The sequence below is a fragment of the Corvus brachyrhynchos genome, unplaced genomic scaffold, assembly GCF_000691975.1.
Source record: "Corvus brachyrhynchos isolate BGI_N302 unplaced genomic scaffold, ASM69197v1 scaffold305, whole genome shotgun sequence".
NCBI classification, from domain to species: domain Eukaryota; kingdom Metazoa; phylum Chordata; class Aves; order Passeriformes; family Corvidae; genus Corvus; species Corvus brachyrhynchos.
Window position 1 is genome coordinate 2,673,481 of NW_008239284.1, and position 17,386 is coordinate 2,690,866.

Genomic DNA, 17,386 nt, shown 5'->3' on the forward strand with positions numbered 1-17,386 from the left:
AACTTTGCCGAGGAACCCTCTCTCCAGCTGCACATTTAGCAACAGGAGATTGATGACAGGAGATTAAAAAAAAAAGGTAAAAGAGAAAGACAAGAGCAGCGTTTGCACAATGCAGGACCACCCTCCTTCTCCTGCTCATCATACTTCACTCACCACCTTTATTTCAGTGTCTGTCTTAATTAAGAAGACTAAACGGAAAAGCCTCTGTGCTGATCCAACGTCTGCCTCGAGGGGCTGAGGAGGATGCCCAAAATGCAATTTGCTTCCTTTAAAACTTGCTAGAAACAGCCACGCAGACACATGGTCCAACAACAAATCCTGCAAACCACCGGGGAGCAATGGATGGAGATCTGATGGGTGCTGGGAGCATCCCTCAGAGCCCGGGCAGCCTCCAGGTAGAGAGGGGAGCTGTGAGCATCAGGAGGGCTCTCAGAGTAGGCAGGGGGCAGGGGAGGGGGGATTGCCCCCAATATCCACAGCAGGATGCACCCCACTGCTCGTCGAGGGGGGATCCCTCAGCCTGACTCACTTCACCCTGCAGCGGCGAGAGAGCGATGCCAGCCCGGTGCTGTGCGTGAGGGGAGGCGAGGATTCCCAAAGCCTCTCCCAAAATACAAGCCAAGATTCCCCTTTGATTACACACACAAGGGCCAAAGCACCGATTTTTCAGCCAATAAGCAGCAACAGAAGCAAACCTCTGCAAATGTGACCCTTGGAAAAAGAGTCAAGCTGGAGGTTTTTGGAGGCAGAGCTCACTGGAGAGGCAAACCTGGGGATTTCTGAGCAGGAAAACAGTCAGTGGTTGTATTTTTACCATTTCACCTAAACAGGTTTGTCCAGGAATATTACCAAAAAGTGGGGATCATAGCAAAGACTGAGCTTTACATGTTTCTCCAAGTTTTTCTCCCGATGGAAGGAGCACTGTGGAGCTGGAACGCTGCCCGGTCGCTGGCCCGAGGGCAAGGAACTTGCTTTTGGCATTTGGACTAATTTATATTAGAAGATTCTCATTTGACTTCAGCAATATTCACCTCCATCTATCCAAAACCAAACTGGGTGTAAAGAAATGCAAATGACATTGAAACTCCTGAGGGTCCACCCTGCCATAGGAGAGCATTCCCAGGAATAAAGCTCCGAGCAGGAGCTGGCATTTTGGGATCGTCTGCAGACTCGGAGGGTGAAATACAGTCTGACTGTGGGCAGGCTGCAGGATGTGCCAGTGCTCCAGCCTCCTCATCTGTAAAACAGGGACAACAGCAGCTACCTGCCTCCCACTGTGCCACACAGTTAATTAATGTTCCTTTGAGTTGTGAAGATTAAAAGCGGCGTAAAAGCGCAAAATAGCGGTTTATTATTGTTATGAATGAAGCCTCCACTCGTTCCATCAGTGCCCCTTAAAGCAGTGCTGCTGCAGGCACTGTGAATTGCTCCCAGCAGTGAATACTGCTGGCATTCGCAGGGCTTTGACTGTAGACTTCCAAGTAAAGGCTTTGAACACACTGGGGAAGAAGAAGGAGAGAGAGAACAGACGGAAATTTCCACCATATTTTGTCCTTCGCACTTGGAGATGATGCTCCCACAATGCTCCCACCCTCCCGGGGGCTGGAACAAAACAAACCACAGACAGCAGCACCTCTTCACCTCCTGTTCTCACCTGTGCTTCACCTTCACAGGCTGCCATATCCTGGCATGGGGAATGTCAGGACAGGCTGTACTGTGAGGGCACAGAAACACCAAATTGGGATCACGCGGCTGCCTTAGGAAGAGTTTAAGATATTGTCTCTCTCTTTAACAGGTGAGAGAGGTTTAGCGCTGGAAGCAAACCAGGGGCAGAACAATGTGGCCTAATTATGCAGGATGGGCATGGACAGACCCCTTGTTCCAGCTGTTCCCAGATGTTGGCACCACCCAAATCATGTCCTGTCCTCCCAGGTGCACTGGCAGGAGGGGCCACAGGAGCCCTCTTCACTCATCCTCTCACCTTGGGGGCTCTCTGGCCCCTACAAACCCTCGTTTACCCTTACCCAATGCCATAAGCATCACACCTGGAGGAGCAGCTGCCCAGGGCCCATCACAACCCCTGAGCCAATCCCCAGCCCCTGTCCCAGTCCCGTTCTCAGTCCCTGTCCTGCCACAGGTGGTTTGGAGTTGGTAAAACCAGATAAACACACAGGAAAAGGAAGTTCAGATCCTGGCTCAAGCACTTCAGGCAAGTCTCCTTTTTGCACCTACGTTTCCTGCACTATTTCACAGAGGACCAGCATTATTTCCTTGGCTGCCCCTTACACATCTTCAGCCTGCATCTCCCCGAGGTAGAACCCCCTCCTTTGACGCCTCTGCAGCACTGCTTTCTGCTTTCCCGACCCTGCAGCCAGTCCCTCTGTGCCCTGGCACTGCAAACCTGACCTGGCAGAGCAGCTTGTGGCTCTCCATCCCCCAGCACTGCCATTCCCCCTCTCCAGACCCCTCCAGCATGCCTGGCTGAAGGACTCCGATGCCTGCAGCACACGGTGGCCGTGCTGCTCCTGACACACACCTTTCATGTTTAATTCAGCAGCTGGTTTAGTTAATCTATTTTTTAATAATTCATCCCTTCCATCTTAATTTTGGTAGTTGTTGAAAATCCCTAATAAAACATTTAGGGGCTCTTTCACTGGAGCAATGGCATGATTTACTTGATGGAATCCAGTCTTTGATGTCCTACCTTAATTCCCTCCCTCCCACCATGCCTCAATCCTGTTTATCACTGTGCTGGAGGTAAGAGGTTCTTGTAGAGTTTTGTAGCACTTGAGACGCTTGGTCAGTGTTAATAATTCAGCTGCCCCGCACAGCTTAGACAAATCATGTAGCAAAACAGCCTCTTCCCTTTATTAACAGCTCCCTCTGCCACCATGGATCTGGGCATGGGCTGGGATGTGGAGCAGAGGGACCAGGATGAGCATCCCGAGCTGGAAGAAGCGCCATGAAAACTTCACAGGTGCCAACTGCATTGTTGGGAGGATATACACCCTTTTACAAGGCTTGTATTTCATCCTCTACAGCCCGAATGGGGAAACATGCTGGGTTTTTGCATCTGTAATTGGGGAAGAACAGATGGTGGAGGCACAGTTGGAAGTAATACGGCCATTAAAATAATCTATACGGCTTGTAATTCCCCCTCATGTGGAGAAAGAGGAGGGCCTGCCCCTGCCCGAGTGCCCACCCAGGCTGCAGGAAGGGTGGGCACAGGTTTGGGGTTTTTTTCTGTTGTTATGATATTTTGGTGGGTTTTGATGGGTTTTACTGTTTCCTTTCCCCTGGGATGCTCCTCGTGCTCCTCTTGAAGTGATTTGAGGAGCCAACAGCTGCACCAGAGCCTCTTCCACTGGGTGGTATTTAACTGCCATGTGCCATGTGGAGCACATTTTCTGCCCATACCACCCAGTTAAAGCAGCTTCTAGCTTTATACATATCTTAACGATAGGAAAAGAGCAGCAGAAAGCCCCAAGCACTTCAGAGAGATCAGGGCATCTCTGCAGTCAAATTTCCAATGGGGATGATGCAAGAAAGAATTATGGAAAAACGCTCCTGTTAATTCATGAAAATTGAAATCTCTCAGGGGAGCACACACAGGCTTTGCCATCCCCTCTGTCACCTACAGATCCCAAAAGTGAGAAAACGTAAAATCAGAGCAGGAAAGTTGTCCAAAAAAGCCCAGACATACAGCCAGTATATGGAAATGTATGTCCTTGTTCTGTATGATGTAGGTTATGGTTTCAGAGATCTCTGTGCCCTCCAAACACCCCAGCCACCACCTTGCTTGGTTCCTCTTGATGGGTGAGGGTTTTCCCCTAGGATTTGGTTACGAAAGTGAGAAAACGTAAAATCAGAGTAGGAAAGTTGTCCAAAAAAGCCCAAACATACAGCCAGTATATGGAAATGTATGTCCTTGTTCTGTATGATGTAGGTTATGGTTTCAGAGATCTCTGTGCCCTCCAAACACCCCAGCCACCACCTTGCTTGGTTCCTCTTGATGGGTGAGGGTTTTCCCCTAGGATTTGGTTACTGCCTTGTGGCCAATTGTTTTTCCACACAGTCATACCCACGGAAAAGGTCCTACTTCAACACAAAATTGAGAAAATGGATGAAATCTCAAAAAATCCCACTGGAAGGTGTAATCCCTTCCCACTCAGACCCAGAAGCATCCACATCCTGATTGATGGAGGGGAGAAGGAAAGGGAATTGCAGCAGCATCCCCTGGCCCTGAACCCGAGCACCCCAGGTCCCTTGGGCACCCTGCTTCCCTGCAAGACCTGCCCAGGCTGGACACAATGATCTTCTTAGGTAGAAACCTCTCTGTTGGGTTTAAAATCTTCCCCGTGCTCACAGAAGCAAGCACCTCTCCAAATCCTCACTCTGTGCCCGGAACACGAGGGAGACAGCAGGACATTACCTTGGCAGCTGGCTTTGCTTTATGGAACTGTAAATATATTTTTTTAATGGGCTGGCGGCAAGAAAGATGCGTTTCCAGGCTCAACAACATCCAAAATTAACTGCAATTCATTTCAGAAGGGGCGAAGGGGTGGAGGAAGGGGGAACGCAAGCCTGAAACCCACAGAATATAAAAGCCTTGAAAGAAATTGCCAAAAATCCCCCGCATCGCTGCCTTCTGGCTCTGGGAAAGAGATTAAAAACCTGAGCAGCATCAGGCTGAAGCAGACGTCACGGAGGCCACCCCGGGCCATGCTCATGCTCAGATAAGACTCTTTCTCCTTATTATTTTCCCAGAGACAGCCCAGCCTTTGCCAGCGCAAAGCTCTGCCCCGCTCCTCGCATCTCCTGGCACACCTAAACCAAGGAGATGCTGGTGCCTCGTGTGACCAGGGATTCCCACCTCTGCAGGGCCCCTGGGCATTTCTGACATCAACATCAGCATCTCACCCTCCTCCTGGTGCCACAGCATTTCCCCTGACGGCCTTCGTTAGCCCCGGTGCCACTCTCTGACACCTAATTTGAGTGACCCTTTAGTGACTAATTTAATTACCCCGGCCCACAAACTGACAGACAGCTGTTAAAAATGGTTATTGCATTATTAATACGCTCCAGTAATTTCCCATTAAAACTATACTGTTAATAATTTTTTCCCCTGTATTTCTTCCCTCTTAATTAGTCTATTTAAAACTTTGAAGGAATATTCTCTTTATGGTAAATGGGAGCGTCAAGCAAATTACATTTTTGATTGAATACTTCTGTGATAGGCCAGCAAATAAGACCGTTGAGTTGTTAATTATTGTCAGAGTTTCACACGATGCCTGCTAATGAGGCAGTCAATCTTCTCTGCCATTCCTAGAATATTAATGGAAGCCGTTGGTATTGATTTTGCCACCAGGAAAAGGTAGGAACTCCTCCTACTTGGGGAGGGCAGGGGGGGATCTGCACTGGGAGGGGACACTGAGGGGACCAGAGACCTTGGGATGGGGTGAGGCAGGAGGGCTTGAAGCTGGTGGAAGCTCAGGTAGCTCTTGGATGTGCCAATGGCAGCTTGTGCAGCCCATGGACCCAGTGGCGGGGTTGGCACATTCCCACAGGGATCAATCCCATCCCCAGGCGCACCCAGGCAGGACAGGTGACAGAGGGGTGACACTTCCTGCCAGACACGCTGGTCCCTGTCCCCTCCCTCTGAGTCTACCTCTTGATTCTGAAGAATATCAGATTCACCCCTTATCTTTCTGTGATAAGACAACTTTTATCTTTTTTTTCTTTTTTTAAGGAAAGAGAAATACCTGATCTGTCTGGACCTCCGCAGATAACTTGACAGAGCGATGCACGGAAATTATGAGTAAAGCAGCCATGGATAAGGATCAACATGAAACCACGAGGTAGCCCAGAGACTGTACAAAAACAGCCTTTGAGCTGTGCTGGGAGATGTGACAGGGAGCTTTTGGTACCATTTCTCAAGCCCTTTGGGCCCTGATCCTGTTTGATTTTCACACTAATGTTCTCACCGGAGAATGGAAGAGTCTGGCAGCAAAGTCTGCCTGTGTTGAAGTCACAGGAATTTCTCTCCCCCCAGGCTCCCACTGCCCAGCTCGGAGAGCAAGAGCAGCGTGGGGCTGTGCCCAGTGCCATCCCCAGTGCCAAAGCCATCTCCCTACTCACAGCATCTTGGCCAAGGCAGAGGGAATCCCACCAGAAAAGGTTTTATCACAGGATAGCTGAGACAGAGTGAGACAACAGCCACCCCAGAGCTACACGTGTCTGTGACCAATGTCCTGGCTGTGTCATTAATTCCACCCCCCTGGGTGGGCAGGGATCTACAATTCCCTGAGTTCCCTGCCACACACGTGCCATTGAAAGATGTCACATGTATCCTGCTCCTGCATCCAAAGATGGGATGAGCACCACAGAGCCTGTTTCCCTCGGGCTGTGGAGGCTGTCCATGGGGCAGAGCCCACACACAGATGCGGCCTCCTCTGCCTCTGGTGACCACATCACCCCTGAGCTCATCAGCCTGGGAAATGTGGGGCTGACTTTGCCAGGACTGTGCAGGGCCAAGTCCAAGCGGAGCCCTGGATTTCCCAAACAGGTCGCCCAGCACTTGCTGCTGGGTTTTATGTCTGTGGCTTCGCTCTGAGGAAGCGCCTGTGTGAGCACTTGACCCAGAGACCTGCAGGACTGATGCTGAATGCAGACACTGTGCTGGCCCTGCAAACCAGCTCAGCTCCCTCTGAGCTGCTCCAGCCTTCCCAGCCCAAACCTCTCCCAGCCCTGCTCCCCCTGGGAAAGCCAGGACAGACTGGATGAACCTTGCAAAACTCATAACCCATTATAGCAGGTGACAAGCTGACACAGGTCGTACTGTCACAGCTGCTGCCAAGAGGCCAGAGCTCAGGGACTTCACTCCAGCTAATCCTGCTGGGCTTTGCGCAGCCAAACCCACACCCTCCCCAAAAATGAGATCATTTGGGGCTGTTCTGGGAATACTCTGCCTGACCAGGTGATTCAGGGAAAGATGTGTGTGTGTAGGAGGGGTGGTTGGAGCACCTGTGGGGATGCTCCCAACTCTCTGCATGCCCTGTCACCCACAGCTGCACAGCTGGAATGACACCAAGAGACAGGGACAGATGGAGGACAGTGCCCAGCCTCCACAGGAACATGTTTCCATCCCTCTTATTCCATGGCAGGAATTTCTGTAGTTTCTTTTCCACCCTGTGAAGCAGCAGATTTGCATGGGTGCTCCCCAAATACAGGTGGTGTCCCCCCACCCAGCCACCCCTGCTGCTTCCAAGTCCTTCTGCTGCCCACTTGTGCTTTTTAAGCAAGCCAGGTGCTATTTTTAATGCAGTCAAGTTTTCCGTACTAAAAGCTCCTTTTCTTTTCCCTTTATATAAAGCAGGCTTCAATAATTCCTCGGGGTCCCCTTCCAACCTGGCATTCTATGATTCTGTAAAAAGAGGAGGTTTCCACTTATAATGAATTGCCTGTGATGCAGCGTATCCCAATTTTACCAGGAAAAAGGGATTCTGTAACTGTCCCTGAGCTCCCAGTGAGATGCCATGAAAAGCCCTTCAGGTCAACAGCATTGCCAACGCTATTCCTCTATCAGTATCACTTATCAGCCGTGCTCAGGCACAATTTATGGCTTTTACCCCCCCAAAAAAGCCATTTCACCCCTCTGGTCTGCTACTGAGGCAAATCAACACAAACCTAGGAGCGCTCCTTCCCCTTGGACCCAGCTCCCACCACCCAGGCAGGAGAGTGGGAGGGGTTGGGTGGATTTGCCCACGGCCACATCAGGTAGGAATGATCTGCTCCTACCTGAAGTCCTTGAGAAGTTCCTGTAAGGAAGAGAAGCAGCCAGGCCTCCCAACACGCCCAGCGCTGAATCCTTGGCTCAAATAAGCAGAGGCCATCCCTGCCCCCAGAGCTCTCCCTTCCCTCAGGGAGATGCAGGATGGGACCCTTCCAACCCAAACCATTCTGTGATTCTATGATTCCATCAGCTGAGGAGCCATTTCTTTATCCAGCCACAACTTTTATCATAAACCTTTTAAAACTCCTCAGCTATGGCCCCAAGCTGGGTCCAAATCCAGGGAACCCACAGTCCAGAACTAACACCTCCAGCTCTGGCCTGTCTGTGTTTGATACACACTGATTAAAAAAATTAAAAGAAAGGAAATGTGGACTGAAGTGAATGAAGAGAGTTCTCCCTGCGAAAGCTCAGAGCATATTTACACAGCATCCTGCCTTAATGCTCAGCTGCTTCATTTGTGTCACTTTAAGCCCTCGGCAGAAGCAGGGAAGTATTAGCTGGGGTTTAATTGTGTGCTGCTGGGTTCTGCACGGCTCCCCACGAGCTGCTGCTGGGAGAGAGCCCCGTGGCACGGCAGGGATGGTTGAGACAGGGGGACAGCCACTAGGCAGGAGGGAGAGCAGCAGCAGGGGACACTCCCCCAGCCTGGGACAGATGGAGGACAGCTCCGCCTTACACATAAGGTGAAACAACATCAGTTTGCACGGAGCTACCCAGCCCTGTGGCATCTGGGATGAACTCTGCTGTGCCCTGCCCACACCTCCTGTCTGCAGGTGACGGGAGGAGACTCTCCCCCAAAACTCATCCAGCTGCTGAGCCAACACTCCTGAAAGGTGTCCCAGTGCAGCTGGGGGCTCTTCCTCCACTGCATGCCTCCTCTCCAGTGTGCTCCGTACGAGCCCCGTCTGTTCCCTCTGCTGGAGGGGAAACAGGCACTGGATAGATCACACACAGACTGTGGTCCATCCCCACCCCTCCTTCCCAGCACTGCCATCCTCGCCTGCGCTCGCGTCACCACTGCTGGAGTCCAGCCCTGAGCACGGCACAGCCTGCAGCAGTGGGTCCCCAACTGCACCCATCTAACTTTTTGATAAAAGGCACTTGGTTGCAGTCAATAGCATCTCATAATATCAAAAACACCACAGGAAACATCAAGAGCTGAATTGATTACGGCACAGTAATTCTTCAGGCAGTGAAAGCAGGGCAATTCCCAAGATGGGATTGTTTTTTTGCAAGGCTTCACCTAATTTTCTTGATGTTATTTTCCCCCTGCTCACTCCCCAGCCCTCCTTCCAAACCTCTCCAGCTTTGCACTGCTCTTTGATTTAGTCCCTGAAAACAATATTTTGCTTAACAGAGTTAAGTTTCCCAGCAAAGTGCCCGGGAAAGCATCACCACCACCCAGATCGCCGGGACTGGAACATGTGCAGCAGGAAAAAGTCAAGGAAGATTTTGCTTTTGGCTCTGTAGTCAGCAACCCACTTTGGGGAGACTAGAAAAAGCCCTGACAGGAACTCAAGACATCTAAATCAGAAAAGGAGACCAAATACACAGACCAAAAGGGGAATGATACAAAACCTGTGCAGAGTGGAGGCAAAGGGCAGTGGACTTTCACAGTCTGATCCAGCCTTGATCCAGCATGGAAAGGTTTTCTGAGCCAGTGGGCAAGGCCACACAGGACACACCATCCCTGCTCTGTGCAATGCTGGCATTGCCTGTAAATCATGCACTGAACTTTTTGGTGCTTCTAAATTCATTTTGAACTGCTTTTGCTCCTTTGCCTGGAAGTGAGAGGGCCAGGGAGGGTCTGCAGAGCATCTCTCCTGCATCTGGAAACTGTGCAATGAGAAGGACCAGCATTGCATGAACAAAGTTACTCTGAGCTGCCTGGAAAGTGCTGCACTAAAGGCACAAAGGGCATTTTCTTCCTAATAAATCACCCCAAGAGCCAGGGTGACATCCTGGAGTGGAGAAAATCTCTCGAGGGCAGCAGCCAGAGCAGCGGGACACTGTATCAAGGAGTGCTGCTGAGGAGCAGGAGCTGAAACTAATTAACTTCACTTGTCTTCACAGAGCACAGCCATCCTGGGTCACTGGTTGTGCCCAGCCCTGGCTGCCCTGGGGTGAAAATCAAACGGGAGCTTTGCCCCTTGGCCTGAGCTGCCGTCCCTCATCCGTCCACAGCGAGACCATGTTCATCTGCAGCAACACGTGCATCCTCCCTTTCCCTTTAGCAATTAATAAATCCCCACAAAAATCAACCTAGAGGTCTGTCTTCCATGGTGCAGCATATCCTGGCTTTACCAGGGAAAAGGGAGTCTGGGACTCTCCCTGAGCTCCCAGGGAGATGCCCTTTCCCAGAGGCCTTTTAAAGCCCGCAATAGACAGTGTCTTCTCGCAGTGCCCTAGAAGCAGAAGGACAAAGCTGCCCTGTTTGTGTCTGTCTCCATTCCTGTCGTCTCCACAGAGGTGGTTTTTCCTCCCTGGCTGTGGAGCCTGTCGCAGGTCCCTGGCACACTCCCAGGAATATTTTGGCTCTGCTGAATTTTATTAGTTTTGTCCTTTGGCTGAAGTGATCCAGCAGTAGTTGCAGGAGATGAAAACAGGAAAGGAGGAGCAGATCCCATGCACATCAGGCAAGCTTTAGGCAACCGACATCTCATCAGAACTGGTTTTTGGATAGTGCCAGTTCTTTCCATTGAGTTATGTTAAGAAATAACTGAAGAAAAGGCATTTCCCAGTGTCACTGCCCCACCCGGGCATCACCCCAGCACTCTGTCTGGGCCAGGGTATGAACCACCCAGTCCTTCCTCCTGCAAGAGGACCTTCTAGACCCTTTCTCAGGCAGGAGATACACACAAAAGCAAAGGTAATAAAACTCAAATAGGGGTAAAAAATTGTAATTCAGGAAAAATAGTACAGAGAGGCTGTATAAACAGAGAGGCCAAGGGGCTGTGCTTTGAACAGGCAGCTACAAAGCACACCCCAGCCGCTGGTTAACAGAAAGCAAAGGCAGCGACACAGAAACAAATAACATCAAACAGGGAGGGAAAAACACCTTTCAACACAGGAACCCAAGGTCTGATTTTGCTGCCTTGCATCACCCTTTCTGCTAAGCATTCACAGTGTGTTAGAGCCCTGCCTCCCCCTCCAAACCCTCAGCACCACTGCTTGTCTCAGTGCTGGCAGGATCCTGCTCCACACAGATCCCACATGGACGGGTGGATGGACACACAGCTACAACAGCAGATCCAGAATGTGGAGAAGCTACAGCGTCCAGTGCCAAACCCTACTCTGTGACGAGAGATCCCAGAGACATCAAAGGGAATCATTCTGGGTGTGAGACAGCGTTTGCATATTTGGCAAGTGCTGGGTATTTTTAATTGTCTCAATAAACATATAAACAAAATCTGTTCACTCGCTGGGGTTTTTTTCCCTCTTGGGCTCTGCAGCACCGTGGACGAGAGGAACTGCAATCGCTCAGCTGCCAAACTTGTAGTGGCTGCTGGTGCTCCCTGCGATGGGTTTGCCTATGAGCCAGGCCCGAATTTACATCCCCTGTCCCTAAGAGGTTTGATCATTTTCTGTGCAGTTTTACAGCGCAGCATTATGACCTCAAAAACGCAGTGGGTTCACACAGCAGAGCACAGAGAGTGAAGCTCAGCATTACTGCAGCAGGAGTTATTAAAAGCCTGGGATGAGGGAAGGCTGAAATGTTCCCTGGATTCAGGGCATGAAAGATGCCATGGCTGCTGATGGACCAGGAAGAGACAGGCTGAGTGCACCTCTGCCCTGTCCAAGAGGTGCTGGGTGAGCCACATTTCAATTCTGACCTTCCTGGATGATTTCAGCTCCAGTTTTTTGGGGGGCTTTTCCCTTCTTTCCCCATCACACTGCTCCCCTAATTCTCTTATTTTGCTGCTCACACCCTTCAGTGGCTGCCGCAAGATTACATCTCCATTTAGTCACCCTGTAGCAAAGTGAGACGCACCTGACTCTTCTAACCTGCTCTCATAAATCACAGTGGGAGGCAGGGAGGAGGAAAAATCCTGGTAAGAAGCCAGGACAAAGCTCAGTTGACAGCTGCAGGGCAGGGGCTGGTGGCTGCCTCTCTGTAAAGCATCTGTCCCTGCTCTCCAGAGGATGAGGCCAAAGGCTGCCTCTGTCCTGGTGTTAAGCACCAAAAGCTGCCTCTCCACCACTTTCTGAGAGACAACAGCATCTCAGGGTGATAAGAAGCCCAGGCCAGAGCACGGGGACGTTATCAGTGGGGATGACGGTGTCACTGTGATGTGCACAGTAATGAATTGCCCTCTCTGCAGAAATGAGTAAGTTGTGCCTGCTGATGCAATGATCAATTTGCTCCATCATGCAAAGCTGTCCATTCATCACGGCCATCGACTGCAGCCACTCACACCTTTTTATTGGCCCCAACGGAGCAGGAGGCTCTGCAGGAGCTCCACGGGCCCCTGCCCAGAAACAGCCTCACAAAGGGGCTTCCCTCTCCCCCGACCTCCCGGCCGAGGGTCCCCGTGGCACCGAGCACCCAGAAATCACAGCCTGCTCTGCTGCAGGGGAGCAGCAGAAAGAAAAGAGGGGAAAAAAGATCAAGTTGCCATGGCACACCCTACACAAATGGCAAGAAGAGCTGGCAGGGTGCCCTCTGCCTGCATGCCATATCCCATCCTGCACGGACCAGCCCAGCCCACCTCCTGACCTTGAGGGATGCTCACCTGCAGCTGCCCCCATTCATCTGTGCTCCTGCAGATCAGGCAGGAAGTTAAGGCACAGAAAGATGAGCTTTTCTGCTGCAACAGCAGGGACAGCAAAGCTGTTTCCACTCTCCTGGCCCAGATTCCCTTTGCCTTTCTTATCCACTTCACTTTTCATCCTCCTCCACTCCCAGGGAGCCTCACACCACAGTGATCACCACTGACTTGCAAAATCGCAAGTGCCCAAATCACCGCAAAACCCCTTCAAAATATCTCCACAAAACCCCTGTAAGGCTGAGGCAGCAGCGAGGCTGCAAGAGCACAGCTGGTGAATGCCATGGGCAGGGAGAAAAACCCTCGCTCCCATCCTTGACAAAAAATGGGGCTCATGAGAGCACAGAGCGGGGGAGCAGAGTGTTCTGCCTCTGAGAGAATTGAAAATAAAAATAACAAACAAATAAAGAAAAATTAGAAATAAAAAATCCAGTTGATTGTACTTTGGCAAAGAATTCCGAGAGCAAAGGGGCTCACTTGGGAGCAAAACGAAGATGAATCGACAGCGAGTTCAAGAGAATTCATTCTGCTGCTGAACACTTGTCTCTCCATCAGGACATCTCAAAGGCTTGTCAAGTGAAGGCAAGGCTTTTATTTGTTTCTATGGTTGCCATAACGATAGAGCTATATGTCATGTCAGGCAGCAGCTGAGGCTCGTGCCTGATTTATAGCTGCTCAACAGAAATTACCAACTTTTCTGCAGAGCGGGTGGCACAGTGAACCGTGACCACCGGGCGTCTGCCAGTGCCATGCTCTGCCCCCAGGGTTAGTTCTCCTCTTGGTCCCCCACTGCTGTGTGTGCCCCAAGGGATGCTTTTATTATCCCCTACAGGGATGCTTTTATTATCCCTGCAGGGATGCTCGGTGCTGGGGCAGTAGGACCTGGGGGCTGTGGCTGTGGGTCCTTCCCATACACTGCCACAATTAGAGCAATTCCTGGACCCACAGGACAAGCTGCACCTTCCAAAGGGTCAGACAGAGATGGCAAGGTGTCCAGGGAAGGCCAGCAGAAGGACTGAACACCTAACAGTAATTTGTTTAACAAAATTTTATAGACTACTGCCTTTAACACCAGGTTATGGGAGAAATACAGGTAAGAGAGAGGGATGGGAGTGGAAACAAAGAGGGGTCTTGAAAACCAGCAAGACAAGGTGGGACTGGGATGTATTTCTTGCCCTGGCAGGGGATGTCCTGCAAGGACAGTCTGCCCAGCCTGGGACGCAAGGCAGAGGCTGCCCAGTGTGGGGAGAGCCCTGCAGCACTGCTGGCCAACCTCATCTGAACAAAGACGTCACCGTGAGCGTGGCTGTCACAGTCCCAGGCGTGCGACTGAAGCGATCGTTGTGCGGAGGATCAGACTCTGGGGTCGAGGAAGGGATGCTCCATATGGTCACTGATAAATTATATATGCAAGTTTCATTAACTCTAAGCACTCTCATTCTTAATTTATGATGCACAGCCCTAAAACCTCCAGCACCAATTTTGCACACTCCTGTGCCCTGAAGCCCCTGGAGCATCCCCAGTGGGATGTTTGCACGAAGCCCGTTGGCTCCGGTCTGCAGGAAGTTTCTGTAATGACTTGGCTGCAGCAGGGGAAGATTTGGGCCCTTCATCCCCATCCACCAAAGTACAGCTTGTTGCACTGCCCAGTGATGAAACCCAGAGAACAGCATTGGAGTCAGCATTTCCCCAGAGAGCTGCTGAAAGGCCGAGTCCCACCTGTCCCTCTACATCTCAAACATCTTCATAAAAACGCAAGACCACATTGAACCTTTAACCCTCTGAGTTGTAAAGACTTCACCACTTGTTTTCTCCAAACCAGTCTTTCTGCAATTTCCCTCCATTAAACTCTTCAAGACAAGTGACCCCAGAGCCAAAGGTGTCAGACTAATGAAAGGTCTGCAGGCATGCAGCACGCTCGTTATTACAGACACAGAAGAAACACAGCACCGAGCCACCATCACGGTGTTACAGGACAGCAAACAGGGCACGCCGGGTGCTGAGGCACGGCTGTGCTGCAGCTGCTGTAACACAGCCCAGGGCCTGCCCTGTGCCGTGGAGATGGGACTCTATTAAAGCCCAAGCACTGCAGGTTCAGGAAGAATTTCTTCACTGAAGAAGGGTTGTCAAGCATTGGAAAGGGCTGCCCAGGGAGGTGGTGGCGTTCCTGTCCCTGGAAATATTCAAGGAATAACTGGACATGACACTCAGTGCACTGGTCTGGTTGACAAGGTGCGGATTGGTGACAGGTGGGATTCAATCCTTGAGGTCTTTTCCAACCCAGATGATTCTGTGATTCACCTGCAGGAGCTCCCAGCACGGAGGGACAGCAGTGCTACCACAGTCCCAAAGGCAGGAGACAGGACCCCTCCAGGAAGAGGGATAGATGACTGTGTTTGAACACCTACACCATGGACAGCACGTGCTCACCTCTGATGTTGGTCTGATGTGCTAGATCACCACCTGAACATCTGAACCACCAAAACTGCTCCCCTGAGAAGCTGCTTATGTCAGTCCAGAAGGATAAAGCAAAGAGGCTGCAAGATAAGCAGCTCTGAAAGTACCTTTCTCATTACATGAAAGTACCCAAGTACCAAGAACCTCAGAAGAAGGTTCCACCCACCCCGGGGTGCTGAGGATCCTGAGCTTGCAGCTCCTCGCTTTTGAGAAGTGTTTCAGTCCTAATGCAGAAATAATGGATTGCTTTTGGCTTCTCACTGTATCTGTGAAACCTCCCATAATGCAACATCAAATATTTATTATTGCGTTTATTAAAGTTTTAATAATTCACCAACTCCTGCGTGTAAGATACAAGTGCCGTGAACTCACACCTCCCTTTTTCTACCTGAGCCACTCCAATATTTACACCTGGAATTCTCAGTTCAGGTTCCATTTATGAGGGGAGCAGGCAACAGCCTTGTGCCAGAACCTCCCCTCCTCCTGCCTGGCATTCATCCATCCTGACACAGACTTTTCCACAAGGAGCAGTGCCCAGAGACAATTACTGCACTGGAGCAGAAAACAAGCTTCTGAGCCCCTACCTTCACTGAGGTACTTTTAATGAAGATGTGAGGAGGAAAGAAAGAGATAATGTTCTCTTGGCACTTTGGCTTGGAAAATGTTAGCATAAACCAAGGCAGTGCTTCCCTTTCTCAAATGAAAGCCAAAGTTGTTGCAGACAAGAAAAACAACTCTCCTTAAAGAGCCAAACTGTGATAGATGTGTACCACTGGCCTCTTTTCACAGGAAAGGGAACAAGCGCTAATTAGCAACAAAAACACACACTTGGAAGTGAGGACATCTTGGATGCCAGTCCTGGCTCTGCCATAGCTTTTGTAGGCACTTGCTTCAACTACGGCCCTGCCAAGATGATGGGACAGAAGAAAGGAAATCCACCACCTCATCACTTTGGGAAAAAACAAGACAGAAGGGGCTGGGGGACACAAGGATCCTGCTGGTGCCCAGGAAGATGATTCATAACACAACCAAGAATTTTCAAGTCAGGCAACTGTGTCTGGAGTCAACAGGAGAAAGCAGCAAAAAGGAAGGGAGGGAGGGAGGGAGGGAGGGAACATAGAGTCTCCCTGGCACCCAACAGGGAGGGAGGGAACATAGAGTCTCCCTGGCACCCAACAGTGACATGTTCAGTCTTAATTTAATGGGAGAGAGGGGAATACACACTAAATACCTTCAGAATTAAACCCTTACAGTTTACAGTTAAACCCTCGTAAACCAGACCAAGGAGGACAACCACCACCAAGGTGATCAGCGATATGTCCAGGCATTTGTCCTCCAAAAAGGAAAAAAAATACCCTCTAATTGTGTAATTATTGGATGACCAACATGGCCTTTCACCCTTCATGAGCATCCCAGCAGATGTCAGTGGCCAGGTGGGTGTGATATAGGTATGAGTTTCAGACAGATGACAGCACCTCCATCCCAGTAAATGCATCCATTTAAGCACTGCAATCTAACATTACGTTTAAGCCACTTCCAAATTGCCTTGCCACAGGTTCCTATCAATTCACCTGCCTGTACTGACAGACTTCAGAGTTACACATTCAGGCCTGCCCTAGACCCATCAGCCCAAAGAGCCTGGAGAGCAATCACATCAGATTTCTTATTGGAAGGAAATTAATCAAACCTATCATCATAGAAATTACTGCATCCTCAATAACAATTTGAAGAGCAGTGTAGGCACTCAAGCATGGAGAAAACGAGAAATCTGCTTCCTACCTGACATCTGCTGGATCTTCTGTCACCAGAACATCTGTCTTGCAGCTGGCAAGGGGATTGATGGAAAGCTCCACAGGGGGCACCACGAAGCTCTTACTGACTGGCAGCCACAGCCCTTGACCCAAGCTGTAGGTGGACCTGGGAAAAGGACAAACATGTCACACAGGAACAGAGTGTCCACAGGGAATGGTGGCCCTCCACTGTCCACTCGGAAGTCAGAGCAGTGGTGGCACCACGAGATAAGTCAGTGATTTGCTCTTGGCCTGAAAGCCACATGGGAGAGGAGTGACTTGAGATGTGACAGGAGAACATGGGGACGGGAAAACTCTTGTTTTTATTCCAGGAGGAGTTTCTGTGAATGCTGTCCTCACATTTGCTGACGGGACAAGAAGTCAACCCTTCCCTGCCTGCCCAATATGGACAAATCTTTCAGGTCTGACACAGACAAATGACACTTGTCCCCTCGCCAGCACAAGAATGAGCTGGGAGTGACCAAGAGGTTGCATCCATTGGGATGTCCTCACAGCTCTCCCTTCCCAAATGTCCCAGCTGAAACCACCTCTGACTCACCTGAGTATCTTCTCTGGTGCCT

General features: G+C 50.5%; 1 protein-coding gene across 1 annotated transcript in view; it reads right to left on the reverse strand.

Moving 5' to 3' along the window:
* ASTN2 (astrotactin 2) overlaps positions 1–17,386 on the reverse strand; it is a 276,878-nt gene that overhangs the window by 165,963 nt on the left and 93,529 nt on the right. Inside the window, exons 10-11 of the mRNA XM_017740292.1 lie at positions 17,365–17,384; positions 16,795–16,932 (exon numbers count right to left, since the gene is read on the reverse strand). Of these exons, the coding sequence (XP_017595781.1) occupies positions 16,795–16,932; positions 17,365–17,384 (158 nt within the window). The remainder of the gene's footprint in view (positions 1–16,794; positions 16,933–17,364; positions 17,385–17,386) is intronic.